The sequence below is a fragment of the Chiloscyllium punctatum genome, chromosome 3, assembly GCF_047496795.1.
Source record: "Chiloscyllium punctatum isolate Juve2018m chromosome 3, sChiPun1.3, whole genome shotgun sequence".
Taxonomy (NCBI): Eukaryota; Metazoa; Chordata; class Chondrichthyes; order Orectolobiformes; family Hemiscylliidae; genus Chiloscyllium; species Chiloscyllium punctatum.
Window position 1 is genome coordinate 91,415,718 of NC_092741.1, and position 16,568 is coordinate 91,432,285.

The 16,568-nt window shown below is 39.5% G+C and overlaps 1 protein-coding gene across 26 annotated transcripts in view; it reads right to left on the bottom strand.

Moving 5' to 3' along the window:
• Nucleotides 1-16,568, bottom strand: part of epb41l2 (erythrocyte membrane protein band 4.1 like 2) — a 218,351-nt gene that overhangs the window by 126,186 nt on the left and 75,597 nt on the right. For all 26 annotated transcript variants that reach the window (XM_072556130.1, XM_072556166.1, XM_072556093.1 and 23 more), the window contains exon 2: nucleotides 1,777-2,294. In XM_072556130.1, coding sequence (XP_072412231.1) covers nucleotides 1,777-2,280 — 504 coding nt within the window. In that variant the 5' untranslated portion in view covers nucleotides 2,281-2,294. The remainder of the gene's footprint in view (nucleotides 1-1,776; nucleotides 2,295-16,568) is intronic.

Below are 16,568 nucleotides of genomic sequence, written 5' to 3' on the forward strand. Positions count from 1 at the left end.
TATAAATGACCTGGAGGAGGGGCTAGAAGGTTGGGTGAGCAAGTTTGCGGATGATACGAAAGTCGGTGGAGTTGTTGACAGTGAGGAAGGATGTGGCAGGTTACAGCTGGATATAGATAAGCTGCAGAGCTGGGCAGAAAGGTGGCAAATGGAGTTCAATGTGGGTAAGTGTGAGTGATTCACTTTGGTATGAGTAACAAAAAGATGGGGTACGGGGCTAATGGTCGGATACTTGGTAGTGTGGAAGAGCAGAGGGATCTTGGTGTCCATGTACACAGATCTCTGAAAGTTGCCACCCAGGTAAATAGTGCGGTCAAGGAGGCATATGGCGTACTGGCTTTTATTGGTAGAAGAATTGAGTTCCAGAGTGCTGAGGTCATGTTGCAGTTGTATAAGACTCTGGTGCGGCCGCATCTGGAGTATTGTGTGCAGCTTTGGTCGCCATACTATAGGAAGGATGTGGAGGCACTGGAATGGGTGCAGAGGTGGTTTACCAGGATGTTGCCTGGTATGGTAGGAAGATCGTATGAGGAAAGGCTGAGGCACTTGGGGCTGTTTCCATTGGAGAAAAGAAGGTTTAGGGGTGACTTGATAGAGGTGTATAAGATGATTAGGGGTTTAGATAGGGTTGACCATGAGAACCTAGGGGCGGCACGGTGGCACAGTGGTTAGCACTGCTGCCTCACAGCGCCAGAGACCCGGGTTCAATTCCCGCCTCAGGCGACTCTCTGTATGGAGTTTGCACATTCTCCCCGTGTCTGCGTGGGTTTCCTCCGGGTGCTCCGGTTTCCTCCCACAGTCTAAAGATGTGCAGGTTCAGGTGAATTGGCCATACTAAATTGCCCATAGTGTTAGGTAAGGGGTAGATGTAGGGGTATGGGTGGGTTGCGCTTTGGCGGGGCGGTGTGGACTTGTTGGGCCGAGGGGCCTGTTTCCACACTGTAAGTAATCTAATCTAAAAAAAAACCTTTTTCCACGTATGGAGTCAGCTATTACGAGGGGGCATAGCTTTAAATTAAGGGGTGGTAGGTATAGGACAGATGTTAGGGGTAGATTCTTTACTCAGCGAGTCGTGAGTTCATGGAATGCCCTGCCAGTAGCAGTGGTCGACTCTCCCTCTTTATGGTCATTTAAACGGGCATTGGATAGGCATATGGAGGATAGTGGGCTAGTGTAGGTTAGGTGGGCTTGGATCGGCGCAACATCGAGGGCCAAAGGGCCTGTACTGCGCTGTATTTTTCTATGTTCTATGCACATCTAAATACTTCTTAAATGTTAAGTTGTTACACATGAAGATTGCTCTTAGGCTCATTATATGTTCAAATATTATAAATTGGTTTTGAATGATCCTGAAAAATGTTTTCTTGCACACATTTTAGGTTATATAGAGAACAATTAAGTGTATATGTGTTAATTTTTATTGAATATTTGCATCAAATCAGACAACATTGGAAATAAAAAGCTGATGCATATTTTTTTGAAAAAAAAATCAGTTAATTTCTAAAATATCGACCTGCCTTTTTTTTTTGAGAAAATGTAGGAACTGCTGTGCATACACTGCATTTGTGTTCTTAATTGAGATTTACAAATGTTATAATTTCTTATTAATTTACAGATTAATTAATTTCAGAAATTGAGTAATCATGGTTAATTATCATGTTGTAGGATTTTTATATTTAATTCAGAAGTATTTTAACAAATTACAGATACATATTACTTTAAACTGCTATACGAAATTCCAGAGTAAAATTGATAATGTACAAGAATTTACTATACCTGTAACTCTCCACTGTTCTCTGAAAGCTGCTCCACTCTTTCATCAGTCTTAGTCTCTGCATCCACCTTCTCCTCTTTCTTTACTTCAAGCTCTGATGAAGTACATACTGGCTCTGGCTGTTCTTCCTCAACTGGGTGCATATCCTCAGCTTGGGGTGTGTCCTTCTCAGCTTCCTTGTCTTCTGCGGTTTCTAGTGGGGATAGTGATTTTTGCTTTTTAAGCCATCCAGGTAGAAAACGTGACAGCCCTTTACCAACTGTCTGCTCCTTTCTTTCACTGCTATAAGGACTAGCTTGGGTACTTGCATTTGGAGCTGGAGAATTTATTTCCTGTTCTTTCAGAGGCTGCTCTATGGATTCTGGCTGTCCATCATCTTTGACATCATTCTCTTGTTCTTGATTTACGTTGACAGGTTCTTGAGAATCTGAAGCTTCAAAATGATCCTCTTCAATTTGTTCTGGCTCTTCCTTAACTTCAGTTAGAGATCCACCTTTGGTTGTCATGATCAAAGCTGAAACTGAAATTTAAAAGGAAATTTATTATTTCACTGCGCTTTACAAGGAAGTTTATATTATTTCATCAATTGATACTAAATTACAGCTCAAACTTGATCTATTTAAACAAGAACAAAATCTCAAACATCATTATTTGAAGACTCATAAGATTTACAACTGTCTGCAGATTTAATTTGAAGTTTAAACTGTGAGTATACATTCAAGTAACTCTAAACTCATAATTGCAGTATTAAAAAGCATATTGCCAAAAAAAAGGTTCCCCTCCTGAGGGTATACAATGTAGCAATCTTAACCAGAACATAGCATAATCACTCACAGATAAAGAAAAAAATATAAATAAAATTGTACAACATCTCAGTTCAGTAAATCAGTTTGAAATTACTCATTTATTGTCTACCAGTTTCTCAGTGCCAAAAGGACATTTCCACCATTGTGGTCATACATTTCACTTCATTTAGTTCTTTTTTAAAACTATATTCACTCGTGGGATGTGGGTATCGCTGGCTGACCAGCGTTTATTGCCCGTCCCTAATTGCCCTTGAGAAGGTGGCAGTAGGCTGTCTTCCAAACCAGATATGACCGCACAGTTCTATGAGCGAATGGGAGAGCTAATAGCCAGCTCGAACAGCACTGTGAACCATCTGTGGTCAAGGTGTCTGCATGATGCTACGTGAGAAAATACACATGAACATCCTACCTGCTGGATTGATAATTTTGAAAGCAGTGTGTTCTCTCCCAGCTATATGTGAGAAACTTCAGCAACAGGGTAGGTCACCAAGAATATTGCTATCCCCAGTTCTATCGCTATGCAACTGGAAACACGAGTGACAATAACTTTATACATTTTGCTCAACCTGCTGATGGCTCATGACATGGCTTATATACATTGCATCATTATGTGACTCTTGGATTAAATTAGTATACTTCCAAAACAACTCAAAGTCAACACTTGGTAAGGTTATTCACTAGCTGAAAATCATTATCAGTCTCCACTCTTGCCTTAATGTATCTAATATTCAAAGTCATCATACCTTATCATCTCTGTCTAGGAGAGCTATGCTTTGAATTGATGTTCTCTGAAATTTCACTATAGGTGGCAGCAAACCCAATGCAACCAGTAATATAATAGGCAGACCTCAAGTGCTGATTCAAAAATGTAATTCTCATCTTGTTATCTAAAACATTAGGTTACTTAGAAGGAACACGCAATCTTTCTTTTTGGGCAGATAAAAGATTAAAGAATTTTCTTTTTAAATTAACATCAGAGGACAATGGTTAAATGCATTATCAGTGGAGAATAAAACATTTCAATATAATGGTTTGAATTGAAAAAAAATTAGTTGGGACACACATTTTGAACCTTTGACAACCAAAGTAAACAATTTCCTCCACTTATATGAACATATATAAAAACATAGAAATTAAGGGGAGTAGGCCATTCATTCACGGATCTGCGATTAAATAATATCATGGCTGATCTAAATGTAGTCTTAACTTCACATTCCCATCGACCAAAGTAGTATTAATTCTCTTGTTATTGAAAAATCTACTTCTCCCTTAAAAAATATTCAATGTCTCAGCCTCCACTGCTCTCTCGGGAAGAAAGTTCAAATAACTCAATCCTCAAACATTTTACCTTACTTCCATCATTAATGGGAGACCCCCCTTTTTTTTTAAAGGTGCTTCACCTTGTCCTGGTCTCTCCCACCAAGAGAACGATCCTGTCAGCATCCAACCAGTCAACATCATCCATAATTAATAGATTTATCCCTGCGTGTTAGTCTAGCTTTCTATACTTCCTAAATCTCATGCACTCTTAGACATTCAGGTCCAGTCTTTGTCCACTTGCAATCATGTCAGTGTTATGGTTACACAAGTACTTTTTTTTTGTGCAATCAATTCATCTGCTTTGTTGTAAATGTTACATGCCTTCAGGTACAGAGCCTTCCGTTCAGTGCTTTTAGCATTATTGAAATCGCTAGCCTCATCTGCTGGTGCACTCTTAAGTTTACACACACTGTTCCTTCCTACCACACACTGATCATTACTTGCCTTATTCTACCTTGCTGCTTTGCTTTATCTTCTCTATTCAATTTATCACATCTTCTCAGACAATTCCTGGCCCTCACTATCTAGTTCAAAGGCCCCCCACCATTCGAGTTATACAACTCACCGCAAGGTTTCAATAAAGACCATCCAATGATACAGCTCCCACTTTCCTCAATGGTGGTGTTAACATCTCATGGATCAAAACGCATTTCGTCTGCAATCTTTAAGGCATGGATTTAACTCGCATAAATTTTCTCCTAACTCCTTAGTCAGGTAGTAATACTGAGACAATTATTAGCCCTTAGCTACTGCTTCAGCTGAACTTCTGCCAAAGTTCTACCTGTCATTGGTACACCATTGAACACAGATCACGAGATCCTTCCCTTTCCATTGCAGCTTCCTCTCCAGCCCAGAGTACATGTCATGAACTTTGGCACAGAGCAGACAACGAGCTCCTAGCCAACTCCTCGGACTATACTATTCCCCTACAACCACACATTGCTATTAACACTCCACACTTAAATGATTTCTTATATCATGGCCAGTTTTCTCATCCACCATTCAGCCACCTCTTTCATCCATAAAAACTACAACAACAAACGCATTTGAAAATTGCAAAGGCTGCTAACTGGGTTCCCTGTACCTTTCTCACAGTCACTGAATCCTATTGCTGCCACTGTCCTAAATCAGAAGATCTTATGCTATGAAATGAAAGTGTCTTCTGAAACAAAGTGTTCAGTTAACTTTCCTCTGTCACCACCCCCACCAATGTGTTGCATGCAGTGTCTGAATTCAGCCTCCAGTTCACAAACTCTAGGCTATGACTACTGTAGACACATTTGCAATGGACCACAATAGTGTCCAGGAATTAGCTCAATCTGCCTTCACAATACTTCAGCTGCCTTACCATCGAAATTGTCCCTTTAATTATTTTCCTAATTACTGAATTACATTAATGCCTCTTCACACTAGGCACTAATTTAAATCTTTGCAATCCAATAAATCTTACAATTTATGAATAATGGAATTTCTAGTTTCTTACCTCCTTTCTGCCACTATCACTTAATTCAAAGATAGGGATTTAAAAATTGTTTTAAAATATTACACTTTTCTACATACCAACTTTGCGCACACTGTGGAACTCACCAAGAAATCAATTTACATCTTTCCTGAGATCTCAGGGTTCATTCTTATTTTCAAACTCAAGATACACCTGAGCATATTACCCCTCGCCTGGAAGAGCAGTGCTCTCTGGAACACTCCTCACGACCTCCATGTACATTTCACCTGCAGGTCTACCTCTCTCCAAAAAGCCAAGTACAAGGCAAGGCTTTGCTCCTATGGCCATACTTATTTAATAACTGTACTTCTCCGCAGGTCAACCTGTATCCCAGAAATAATTCTCTGACATAACTAAAAGGATTCAATATATATAAAATAGCGTTGGATTTATTTTTTCAGCCTGCAGCTCATTGTTCTTTGAGACAATGAAAGGATCATTGGGGAGCCATTGATACTTGGATATTTCTCCTTTTGTACTACACTCCCCTGATAGGAGCTTTATTAATTTTTATAGCAATGACAGTCTATATCAAATAACTTAACAGCTTCCCTACATATTCTCATATTTAAGGCAGAGGTCAAATAGCTGAAAAAGTTTGTTCTGACAACGGGTTTCTGGACCCAGTTACTGTGATTTCTCTTCACAGATGCTGCCAGAAGTGCTGAGCTTTTCCAGTATGTTTTGTATGTGTTGTCAAGCAACAATGCAAACATTCAGAAATTGGGGTAAAAACATTTAAGTCTTGAACTGGTGACAGCTAGGCTGGCAACACTTTTAGAAAGGACAGTGAAAGAGGAGCTAAAGCTTTATCGTTGATAGGGTGGGAACAAGCAGTGTGTGCAGATCTTTCACTCAAACTGCTGGATCAGTGTATAAGTGATTATTTTGAACAACAATTCTTTCAATTCATTTATATGTACGTGGGGTTATAGCAAATTTTTTTGGTATAGATATATAATTGACTTGTTCTTATACAACCAATATATTTAGCCCAATGTAAATAATTCATTGTTTGAGAACATACATTCCTGCAGAGTCCTTTTCTTAAATTAATTTTAAGAAATTGTCCCAGTGCTGGAATTTGAGATTTTGCAAAAACATGATGATAGGTTTGTCAAAATAAGTGAATTATTTCCATTTTACTTTTACCTGCTCATGCCTATTCTGTAAAAGCACCCTTTTTGACCTTTGAAAATAAGGAAGACAGAATTTTACGCACTTCAGGTAATCACAAGAATTTCTAAACTGGAATGAAAGAATAAAGTTGCCTGAAAACATTTCCCTGAAATTTCATGAGGTTGATGCCCTTTTAACAAGTTTGTATGCTTCAGCACTAAGTATAAATACTTCCATTACTAAATATCACAGTCCTACATAAAATGTAGCACACTTCTTTGAAGATTGGACACATTCTTCTGTTGGAGGATATACAGATGATGAACAGTGTGCGCCAGCTACCGCAGATGCCAGCTTCATCTTAGCTTTCAAATAAGATTTCAGCCCATTCAAGGATAATAGTCCCAATAAAACCCAGAAGAACTACAATACTATAAATCAGAAACAAAAACAGTAATTACTCTAAACATTCAGCACAACTGGCAGCATCTGTAAAGAGAAATCAGAATTAACAGTTCGGGTCCAGTGACCCTTCCTCAGAACAGTTCTGAGGAAGTGATAATATTCCGTAGCCCAATTCCAAGCGAAGCCTAGCTTTTCAATTCAAACAAATGCCCATCTGTAAAACCCCAAAATGTTTCAACAAGATCCAAAATTTTCATTTGCTTCCTTCAAATGGAGAAGAAAAATGTCACAAAAATTGAACTGCAATTGTATTATAGTATCTACAACACTGTCCATGGCATACCATTCATAAAAGACCTCGAAATCAAGGCATAAGGCAGTCTCTGAAGCCTCAAACAAATCTTTCCAGAAGTGGGGTTGAATAAGATGGAAAGCATAAAATGTGAACCAGCTGAGTTAGTGTAGGTGGTCCCCATTTTAAATGTGAAAAGAAACAATATTTATCATTCATATTCAATCAACATGACTTAAGTTAATGGATTAATTCTCCAATGGCATATTTTCAAAATTGACAAATTCTCTGTAGCATCCAATCTGACGAGTTCATTGAATTCATTCCAAATCACTTTGGCTATTACAACATTATAAGGATCCTACTTTGAATCAAATTTTGTGCTTTTGGTTTTAGAATCATACTTCCACAACTAACTAACTTCCCAATCCAGTTAGTTGGATACATTGCATTCTTTGAATGGTCTGATAAGGGTTTGTTCAATAATAGTGTCCTACAATTTAATGACAAAACCACAAAAAAGGTCAAGCAGGGCAGTGTCATGACCAGATCCTGAGTGAAGTTATTACCGTTCCAGATGGGATACCTCCAATTGTTAATCTCTCATGAAGTAGTATGAGATGGCTCCACTTCTTTTGTCATCCACATCCTCCATTGCAACAAGGTTCATTTACAAAGGATTCCCTCCTCGCAGGCCAAAATGCATTTATGTTTTAAAAGCTAGTTTAATCAAGCTTTCTTGAGTTAAAAGAGTGAGTTTATTAGGAAATATATGCAAGAAAAAAGTACAACATACATAATACCATTTAGGAATAAGTAGTGAGTTAAATAAAGATAAAGGTGTTTTAAAAAATCATACTGTCCCTACAGTGTGGAAACAGGTCAATTTGCCCAACAAGCCCACACCGACCCTCCAAAGAGTAACCCACCCAGACCCATTTCCCTATCCTATTACCCTACATTTACACCTACCTAATGCACCTGACCTACACATCCCTGAACACTATGGGGAATTTAGTTTAGACAATTCACCTAACCTACACATCTATGGATTGTGGGAGGCAAACAGAGCACCCGGAGGAAACCCACACAGACACGGGGAGAATGTGCAAACTCCACACAGATAGCAGCCTGAGGCCAGAATTGAACCCAGACACCTGGCACTATGAGGCAGCAGTGCTAACCACGGAGTTAAAATATCTGGGTCAGTTTTGGAGTTGTTCATGAAATGTAGATGGAAGAACAATCCACCTGCAACCAGCAGTGTTATGCTGATAGTTGAACATTTGATCTTGAGAATACTTTTGATTGAATTACTTTTACCTGGTTCCTTTTGACAGATGGCTGGCTGGCAGTCAGCATTCAGAATGCTCCAGCATGTTGGCCCTACCATTACCAATAATATAGGGGTGTATAATAACTACTCTTAAAACTGAGACCTTCATAACACACTGGTCCATACACTAAGAAATCAGGTCACTAACTCAGCCAGGCTTATTGAAGGGAGAAAATACAATTATGCCTCTTAATGAAGTTTTTTTTGTAGAATAAGTGAATCACAGAATCCCAGTGTGGGAAACTGGCCATTCAGCCCATCGAGCCCACAATGACCTTCTAAAGAGCATCCCAACCAAACCCACTCCCCTATCCTATCCTTGTGGACCTGCATTTCTCATGGTTAATCCACTTAGTCAGAACACCCCAGGACACAATCAGCAGTTTAGCATGGCCAATATACCTAACCTGCCACCTGTGCACCATGGGAGGAAACCAGAGAACTGGAGAAACTCCACGCAGACACGGAGAGAATATGCAAATTTCACAGACAGCTGCATGAGGGTAGAATGGAATCTGGGTCTCTGGCGCTGTAAGGCAGCAGTGCTAACTGCTGAGCCACCGTGCTGTCTTAAGAATGATGTTCACAATATAAGATACCCACTGTCGATTACAGTTCAGTTTGTAGCACAAGTTTTTTTGATACCTGCACGCACGACAATCCAGACTTCTTCACCAGTCACTGGATTTATAGCTAGAGTCATTTTGGTTCCATCAATCCCTTTTATAAAAAGCACATGTGAGAATTTAAAAGTTCAATGTCCATGCATGATCCTGGATTACAATGCATGATTATGGGCATGACAGCAGTTAAAAGGGAAGATTTATGTGCATTTTGAATATTAATATGAATCTTTAAACAAGAATGAATTAGTCTGGTAATATTTCTTTTGAGCTTCACATGGTGGAAGCTAGGTCATTTCAGAAGACAGTTAAAGTCAAACTCTCAGTCAATGGTTAAGCATGGGAAAACATTCACAGTTCACTTCATAATTCTTTCCTGTTAAAGGTTGCAACTATTACATCAGGGAAGACTGAACAACACATTCAGTTGGCTGTGATAACACATATCCCGGAACAGGTGCAACCACCGCCAGTACTGGAGACAGCAGCCCAGACTATCAGCTGGTCAGAAAGATAGTCATTACTCCAGTGTAGATGGGAGTTGTGCCTGGGGACCTTGTGGAATCCCCATCATAGCACACTCAAAAGAAAACATTCTACTGCTGTGCAATTTGCCTACACCTAGAACCTGCCAAACGTTTGCATTTAAAAACAGCGTGTGTGCCGCATTCCATAAAATATCTACTCAGGAAGTGTTTGACTTTTTAAAATTTATTTGTGGGGCTTGGGCATCACTGCCTAACCCAACATTAATTGCCCATTCCTAATTATCCAAAGGGAAGTTAAGATTCAACCACATTAGTGTGGGTTTGGAATCACATGTACTGCAAACTTCCTTTCCTGAAAAACATTCGTGAACCAAATGATTTTTAACAACAAACAAGTGATTTTTATGGTCACCATTAGGTCAACATTTTATTCTAGATTTTTACTGAATTCAAAATTTATTGAATTCAGCTGTCATGTTGGTATTCAAACCCAGAACATTAGCCTAGAGTTTTGGAGTAGTAGCCGAGAGATATTACCATTATGCCATTGTCTCCTGTTAAATAAATCGTCTAAAGCATGAGTAACAGACTTGATATTTACCTAAATACATACACCTAACTACAGCTTTCACTGACACCTTAAACACCCAGATAACCAAAATCAACACTTCCCCCCCCACTTACCAGACTAGACAACTCAGTCTGTCCTCCCCTGCTACCAGATCCAACCTTTCAACTTCAAATGGATTCCCCTCCCACCATCCAGCGCAATCCACCTCTCCACACCCTCCTCAACCTCAGCCCATCCCCACCACAGCCAACATAACCCATTTCTCCCACCTACAAAGATGAGTTGTTTTATTTCTCACAAAAGGTCATGAGACTATGAAAGTCTCTCCATGAAAAGGCTGAGGAATCAGTCTTTGAACATACTTATGGCAGAGACAGATATACCCATGGCAAATCAGGGCATGAAATGTTAATTAGGGTAGGTTGAAATATGTATTTGAGATCACAACCAGGTCAGCCATGATCTTATTAAATGGCAGAGCAGACTCAGGAGTTGAATGGTATATGTTTGTAGAAGTTTCTAATCAACCTGTTAGAGTACATTTTGACAAGTATTTGGATCAGCTGGGACCTGAGTTAGGGTTATTACCACGGTGCCACAGGAGGCTTTGAACATGTTTGCTTATCACAGACATATTCTTATCAGCAAAGATCTCGTACATCACAACACTGCATGTATGATCTGCCAGTAACTAAAGTAACTGCAGAACTCTACTTCCTCTCTTTTGGCTCACTCCAGAAGTTCGCCACAGAGAAATAGCATCTCAAAAATGTAGGACCTCTGCAACTCACCAGTACTGATGCTTTCCTTGCCTTAACTGAAAAGACATCTGATTCATGTGGGACAGAGCCTCTCAGAGCACATTGGATTTCATCTCAGTATCAGAGTATAATCAATTGCATTCATCAATGCACAAAAAGACTACACCACGTGATCTAACAAGAAGGATCCATTCCAACTGACCTGTGAGCACAAGAACTGCCACTATGCGTGTGCTTCCTTCTCTGACAGGTCCAGGACATCTTCATTCTTCATCAGTCCATGCTGACTTAAATCTTCACTCTAACCACTAAACAGACTGGTAGATCTTAGGGAGTGAGGAATACCCATTGAAGACTGCGTTCTAGAGCCACCTGCTCAGGATAATAACCACTGAGTAGGGCAACAGTGTTCTGAAGATGCAACTGCTAGGATCAGTCAGGTGACATCCTTCAATAATTTGGGTTATTGTGGTTAGCTACTGCACATAATATGGGTTCCCAGAGAGACGTAGACCTTGTGCAAAGATCATCAATGAGGTGATGGCACATGTTATCAACAGTGTTATCAAACTGCACTTGTTTAGCAAACTGTTCACTGATGTTCAGTTAGCATAGCTCCATGGCTCTCGTGACCTGGCCTCATTACAGACTTGGTCCAAACATGGTCAAAAGAGCTGAACTTCAGCTGTGAGGTGAAAGTACCTGCCCTTGATATCAAAGCCACATTTGACCAAGCATAGCATTAAAGAGTTCTAGCAAAACTAAAATCAATGGGAACCTGAAGTAAAACTCCTTCACTGGTTGCAGTCATACCTGGCACACTGGAAGACTGTTGTAATGGTTGGCGGTCAGTTATCTCAACTCCAGGATATCTGTCAGAGTTCTTCAGCATGCTGTCTGAGGCCCAACCATCTTCAGCTTCATTGATGACCTTCCTTCCATAAAGGTCAGAAGTGGGATTGGCTGCACAACATACTAGAATTACCATTGGTCAGAAAATAAACTAGACTAGCCATACAAGTGCTGTGGATTCAACAGCAAGTCAGAGGCTGGGAATCTTGCATCTCCCAAATCTCTCCAAAGCTTGTTTATCATCTACAAGGCACAAGTCAGGAATGTGATAGGATATTCCCTACTTGTCTAGATTAGTGCAATTCAAGAAGCCTGACACATCCAGGACAAGACAGTCTTCTTGGCTGGCACCACAACCACAAACATTCAGCCCGCCACCATCGAAAGATCAAAAGCAGCAATTTGAACCATCTGCAAGATACACTGCAGAAATTCATCAAGGTTCCTAAGACAGCACCTTCCAGGCCCACAAACATAACAATCTAGAAGGACAAGGCAAGCAGATACATGGGAATACCGCTACTTGCCTGTTCCCCTCCACAAAAACATAAGACGTGGGTGCAAAAGTAGGCCATTTAGCCCACCAAGTCTGCTCTGCCATTCAATGAGAGAATAGCTGAACTGATAATCCTCAAATCCACACCCTGCCTTTTCCCTACAAAAGTTGATTCCTCTATTGATCTAGATATTTCCATGTCACAGCATTCCTTCAGTGTCACTGGGTCAAAGTTCTGCAACTCCTTACTTAATGGCATTGTGGATGTACTCTTACCAATTGGATCGTAGCAATTCAAGGCAGCAGCTCACCAGTACCCTCTCAAGGGCAATTAAGGATAGGCAAAAAAGATGGCCACATCCCAACAGTGAATAAAATATAAGCTCCAAGAGGAAATAGCACATCAATAGTGGAGAAGGTATTTCCAGATGCAGGGACAGAAGATGCAAATAGGAAGGGTTTGGAGGGATATGGGCCGGGTGCTGGCTGGTGGGACTAGATTGGGTTGGGATATCTGGTTGGCATGGATGGGTTGGACTGAAGGGTCTGTTTCCATGGTATACATCTCTATGATTCTATGACAATGCCAAACAGAGTTGAAGCTGCCATATGTGTAGGTCTCGTCCTGCACCCTTCAAAAAGATAATCACCTCCTTCATTCTCAAAACCTCAAGTGAGAGATCGAGGTCAACTTAAATTAAGTGGAGACTCTATTCATGCCTGAATACCTGACCTCCAGTCCTCGTGACACTCTGTTTCCCTCTGATTTAGGAGGCTGCTTCAGCATAAAACACAAATGTCTCCCCAGGGTGAATCACAACTTCAGTGATGGCTGCTTGTGTGAAGTTGAAACAGTCCTTAATTTATCTCCTCTTTTTTGCCATCACAATTGACTCAAAGTGCACAGACAGGAAGAAAAGTGGATAACCGCCCAATAACCCCACCTCTCCCAAATAAAGGTGTGGGATTCAATACCAGACAGCTCTTTCCCATTTCCAGCAAAATCCAGCCTAATTCAACCTTTTAGATCATGATTTAAAGACACAGGCATAACTTTTACATGAAAATGTCCTTCAATTCTGAGAAATTAGTCAACACAGAAAGCTCTCAGTGCCAAACATAATTCTAACTCTATCACACAACAAGTGACAACCCCACCCCACGACAGCTACACAACGAAAAACACTAAGCTTTCTGGGACTAGTAGACCTCATATCCTGCAGACCCTGTGGTTTTTTTTTACATGGGGAATAAAACATGTCAAATGCAATTAACATCTTCTATGACTGACAAGGTCACAAGACCAGTAATTAAAATTCTGTCATGCTTTCAAATGCTCTTTTGCAAAAGATAGACAGTGAATACAGATATCAATAAATATTATAGCAACACCAACAGATTTTAAAAATCACATCAGATTGGACACAGGCCGAAAAATAAACTTTGCAACAGATTAGTCCTTATGATCATTCTCTCGCTTTAAAATATAAAATCTCAGAATTGAAAATTGCTTACTTTGCTCTTAATTCTGAAGCATTTGACCAAGTTCACTTGCACTACAAACTAAAACAAAGTTAACATCAAAACTCATTAAAATGAAACATTATTTCCCTCAACAACTTACTGAGTAAGCAATTACACCCAAGGACCAAGCAGCATTGGCCAAATGGAGCTCAGCTCTGTTTTGTTTCACTTCAGAATGACATAATAAAAGCTTTGTACTTTCGTTCACAGGAGGAATGTAATTAATACTTTGAGTAAAATTAAAAGTTCACCTTCTTAAGAAAATTCCAAACTGCACACTTTCAGCAAACTGAAGACTGCTTTAATTCTCTAGTCTATTTCATGAGAGGCAGGATCTTTTTTAATCTCCTCACTACACTTTGAATGTATTAATTGGTTATGAATTACTTTGGGTCATCCGAGAGAGTGAGAGAGTGTGTGTGAGAGAGAGTGTGTGCGTGTGTGTGTGAGAGAGAGAGAGAGAGAGAGAGAGAGAGAGAAAAAGAGAGAGAGTGTGTGTGTGTTGTGTGTGAACTCCAGATCATAGAGATAAAGAAAGTTTAGAACTAGAGGAAGTTGCACAAATAGGGGAGTGAGGGATTTAAACACAGCATGAACATTTGAACATTTAAAATTTGAGGGTGGCTAACAAGTCAACAAGAACTGGTTCAACAGGTGATCAATGTGTGGGGAATAGGATAGGAATACGAAACGCTTGAATGAAGTAAATTTTATGGCGAATGCAATAATATAGCAAGTTAGCCAGGAGTACACTCAGGTAATCAGGTTTGAAGGTGACAAAAGTGCAAGGATTTCAGTGCCAGATACCCTTAAAATAGCAATAGATATAAAACTAAAACTTCAATGCTGTAGAGGATTCACATTAAGCTCAGTTTTCAACAAGATGTTATGGTTTCAGCTGCATAGTTCAGCCTAAAGAGTAGCCAAGAAAGGTGAATCTCATTGGGAATGCAGTCTTAAGGAGTAACTAAAGGTGATCATTCTTCAGCTAAAGGAAATTGAGGCACATCTAATATTTAGATAGGCAAATTGAACCACACTTAGGATTACATGTTGGGGAAAAAAAAACAATGTGACAAAATTGACTGGTCTGAGATTGCAAAGGAATAAAACTAGGTATAATCAACTTGTGGAAGCTGACCTAATGATTTCAAATTATGTCACCATGATGTGGTATGATAAAGAGCACAAAGATGGAATATTCCAGATTACAGAGTTAATGGAGCTCGAGCATTATGGCAGATACTATGGCTGTTTTTAGATAAGTAAAAACACCAAATACACTCCTAATGACTTAAACAGGGGGAGAAATTTGACCAGCGTTGATGGTTGCTCAAAGGTCAAGAAGAAACGATGTACCATAGTCACTGTTATTCTAGCCTTTGGTATGAAACAGCCCACTGCTTGGAAAAGGATAAAGTAAGAAAAGACAATAGATAGCATAGACACGATAGACAGGTTTGAAGTAAGATAAACATTAACATGGGCAGAGGATTGATAGCAGATATTATTGATGAGGAAACGACAGTGATGTTAAAAATTAATCAGATAGTGTCAGATTAAACAGAATTGGTTTATCCTAACAATTGAAACTGATCATTAAAAAGCACGCTTTTCTTTTGAAAGTTTAACAACAGAAATTTTAAAATAAGGTTTGGGATAACCTATCATTTAGCTGACCAGGGGCAGGAATCCAGCATTATATTTTTCTCACTATTCACCTGGGATTAATTGCTTTCACATTTGCTTCATAGCTATTGCCTCACTTGTGATTCATACTGTCCATAGCAAATTTCTGAGCAGACAAAATTGTCAACGTGTATATCATAACAGTGACATGTCAAAGATTGTACATTTTAAGATATATCATGTGTCATTCTTTATCATTGCGTCAGAAAATATATTCTTTAAGAACAGTTGATAAGTAATGTCATTAATTTACATGGTATCATTGAGCATGTTACCTCAAGGAGGCATATTGCACTAATGAGTGTTGGAATCTGCCTTCTCTGGGGAATGGAATGCCTGGAGAACTATAGGGAATGGAATAAAGCAACAATGTCTGGCAGCACAAAAACAAAATTTTCTGGGACTTGATGAAATGAAGACGGAAGGATCAGACGGTAATGAGGAGAGCTCTCCGAGAATAGCTGGAAGGCCTGGGCACAGGAAACCTGATTATCCAATACCAGGCCATCACGTTGGGTCATAGTCTGCCATTAATTGCAAGTCCACATTCCAATACTACTTAAAAATATATCACATATTTAAATACCCTCAACAACAGATAAAAGTCTGATACATCTGGGTTAAAATCCTGACAAGAAATTCAACTTGAGCTCAATTATCTCAGCAGTTTTCATTTGTTTCCCTATTATCAGCATTTAGTTGACCTAAGAAGAAAAATTGTTAACTATATATGAAGCCAAAATAAAGAGGGGAAGGGCCTTCCTCAGAGAAATAAATACATTCCAGGCTTAGGTCTTGGCCAAGTTAAAACAACAGCTGTTCTTCATCTTTCTTCACAGAAAGTTCAACTTAATTCACTAATGACCAGCAGTTAAAATACAAGTTATATAAAAGACCAAGTTCCTATCCAAAGTACTATGGGTCACATTCATAGTTCAATGAAAATTTGAGCAGTTCATTACAGAGAGGTATTAAATTTGGAACATCCATTCACTTGGGCATTTCCAAAAC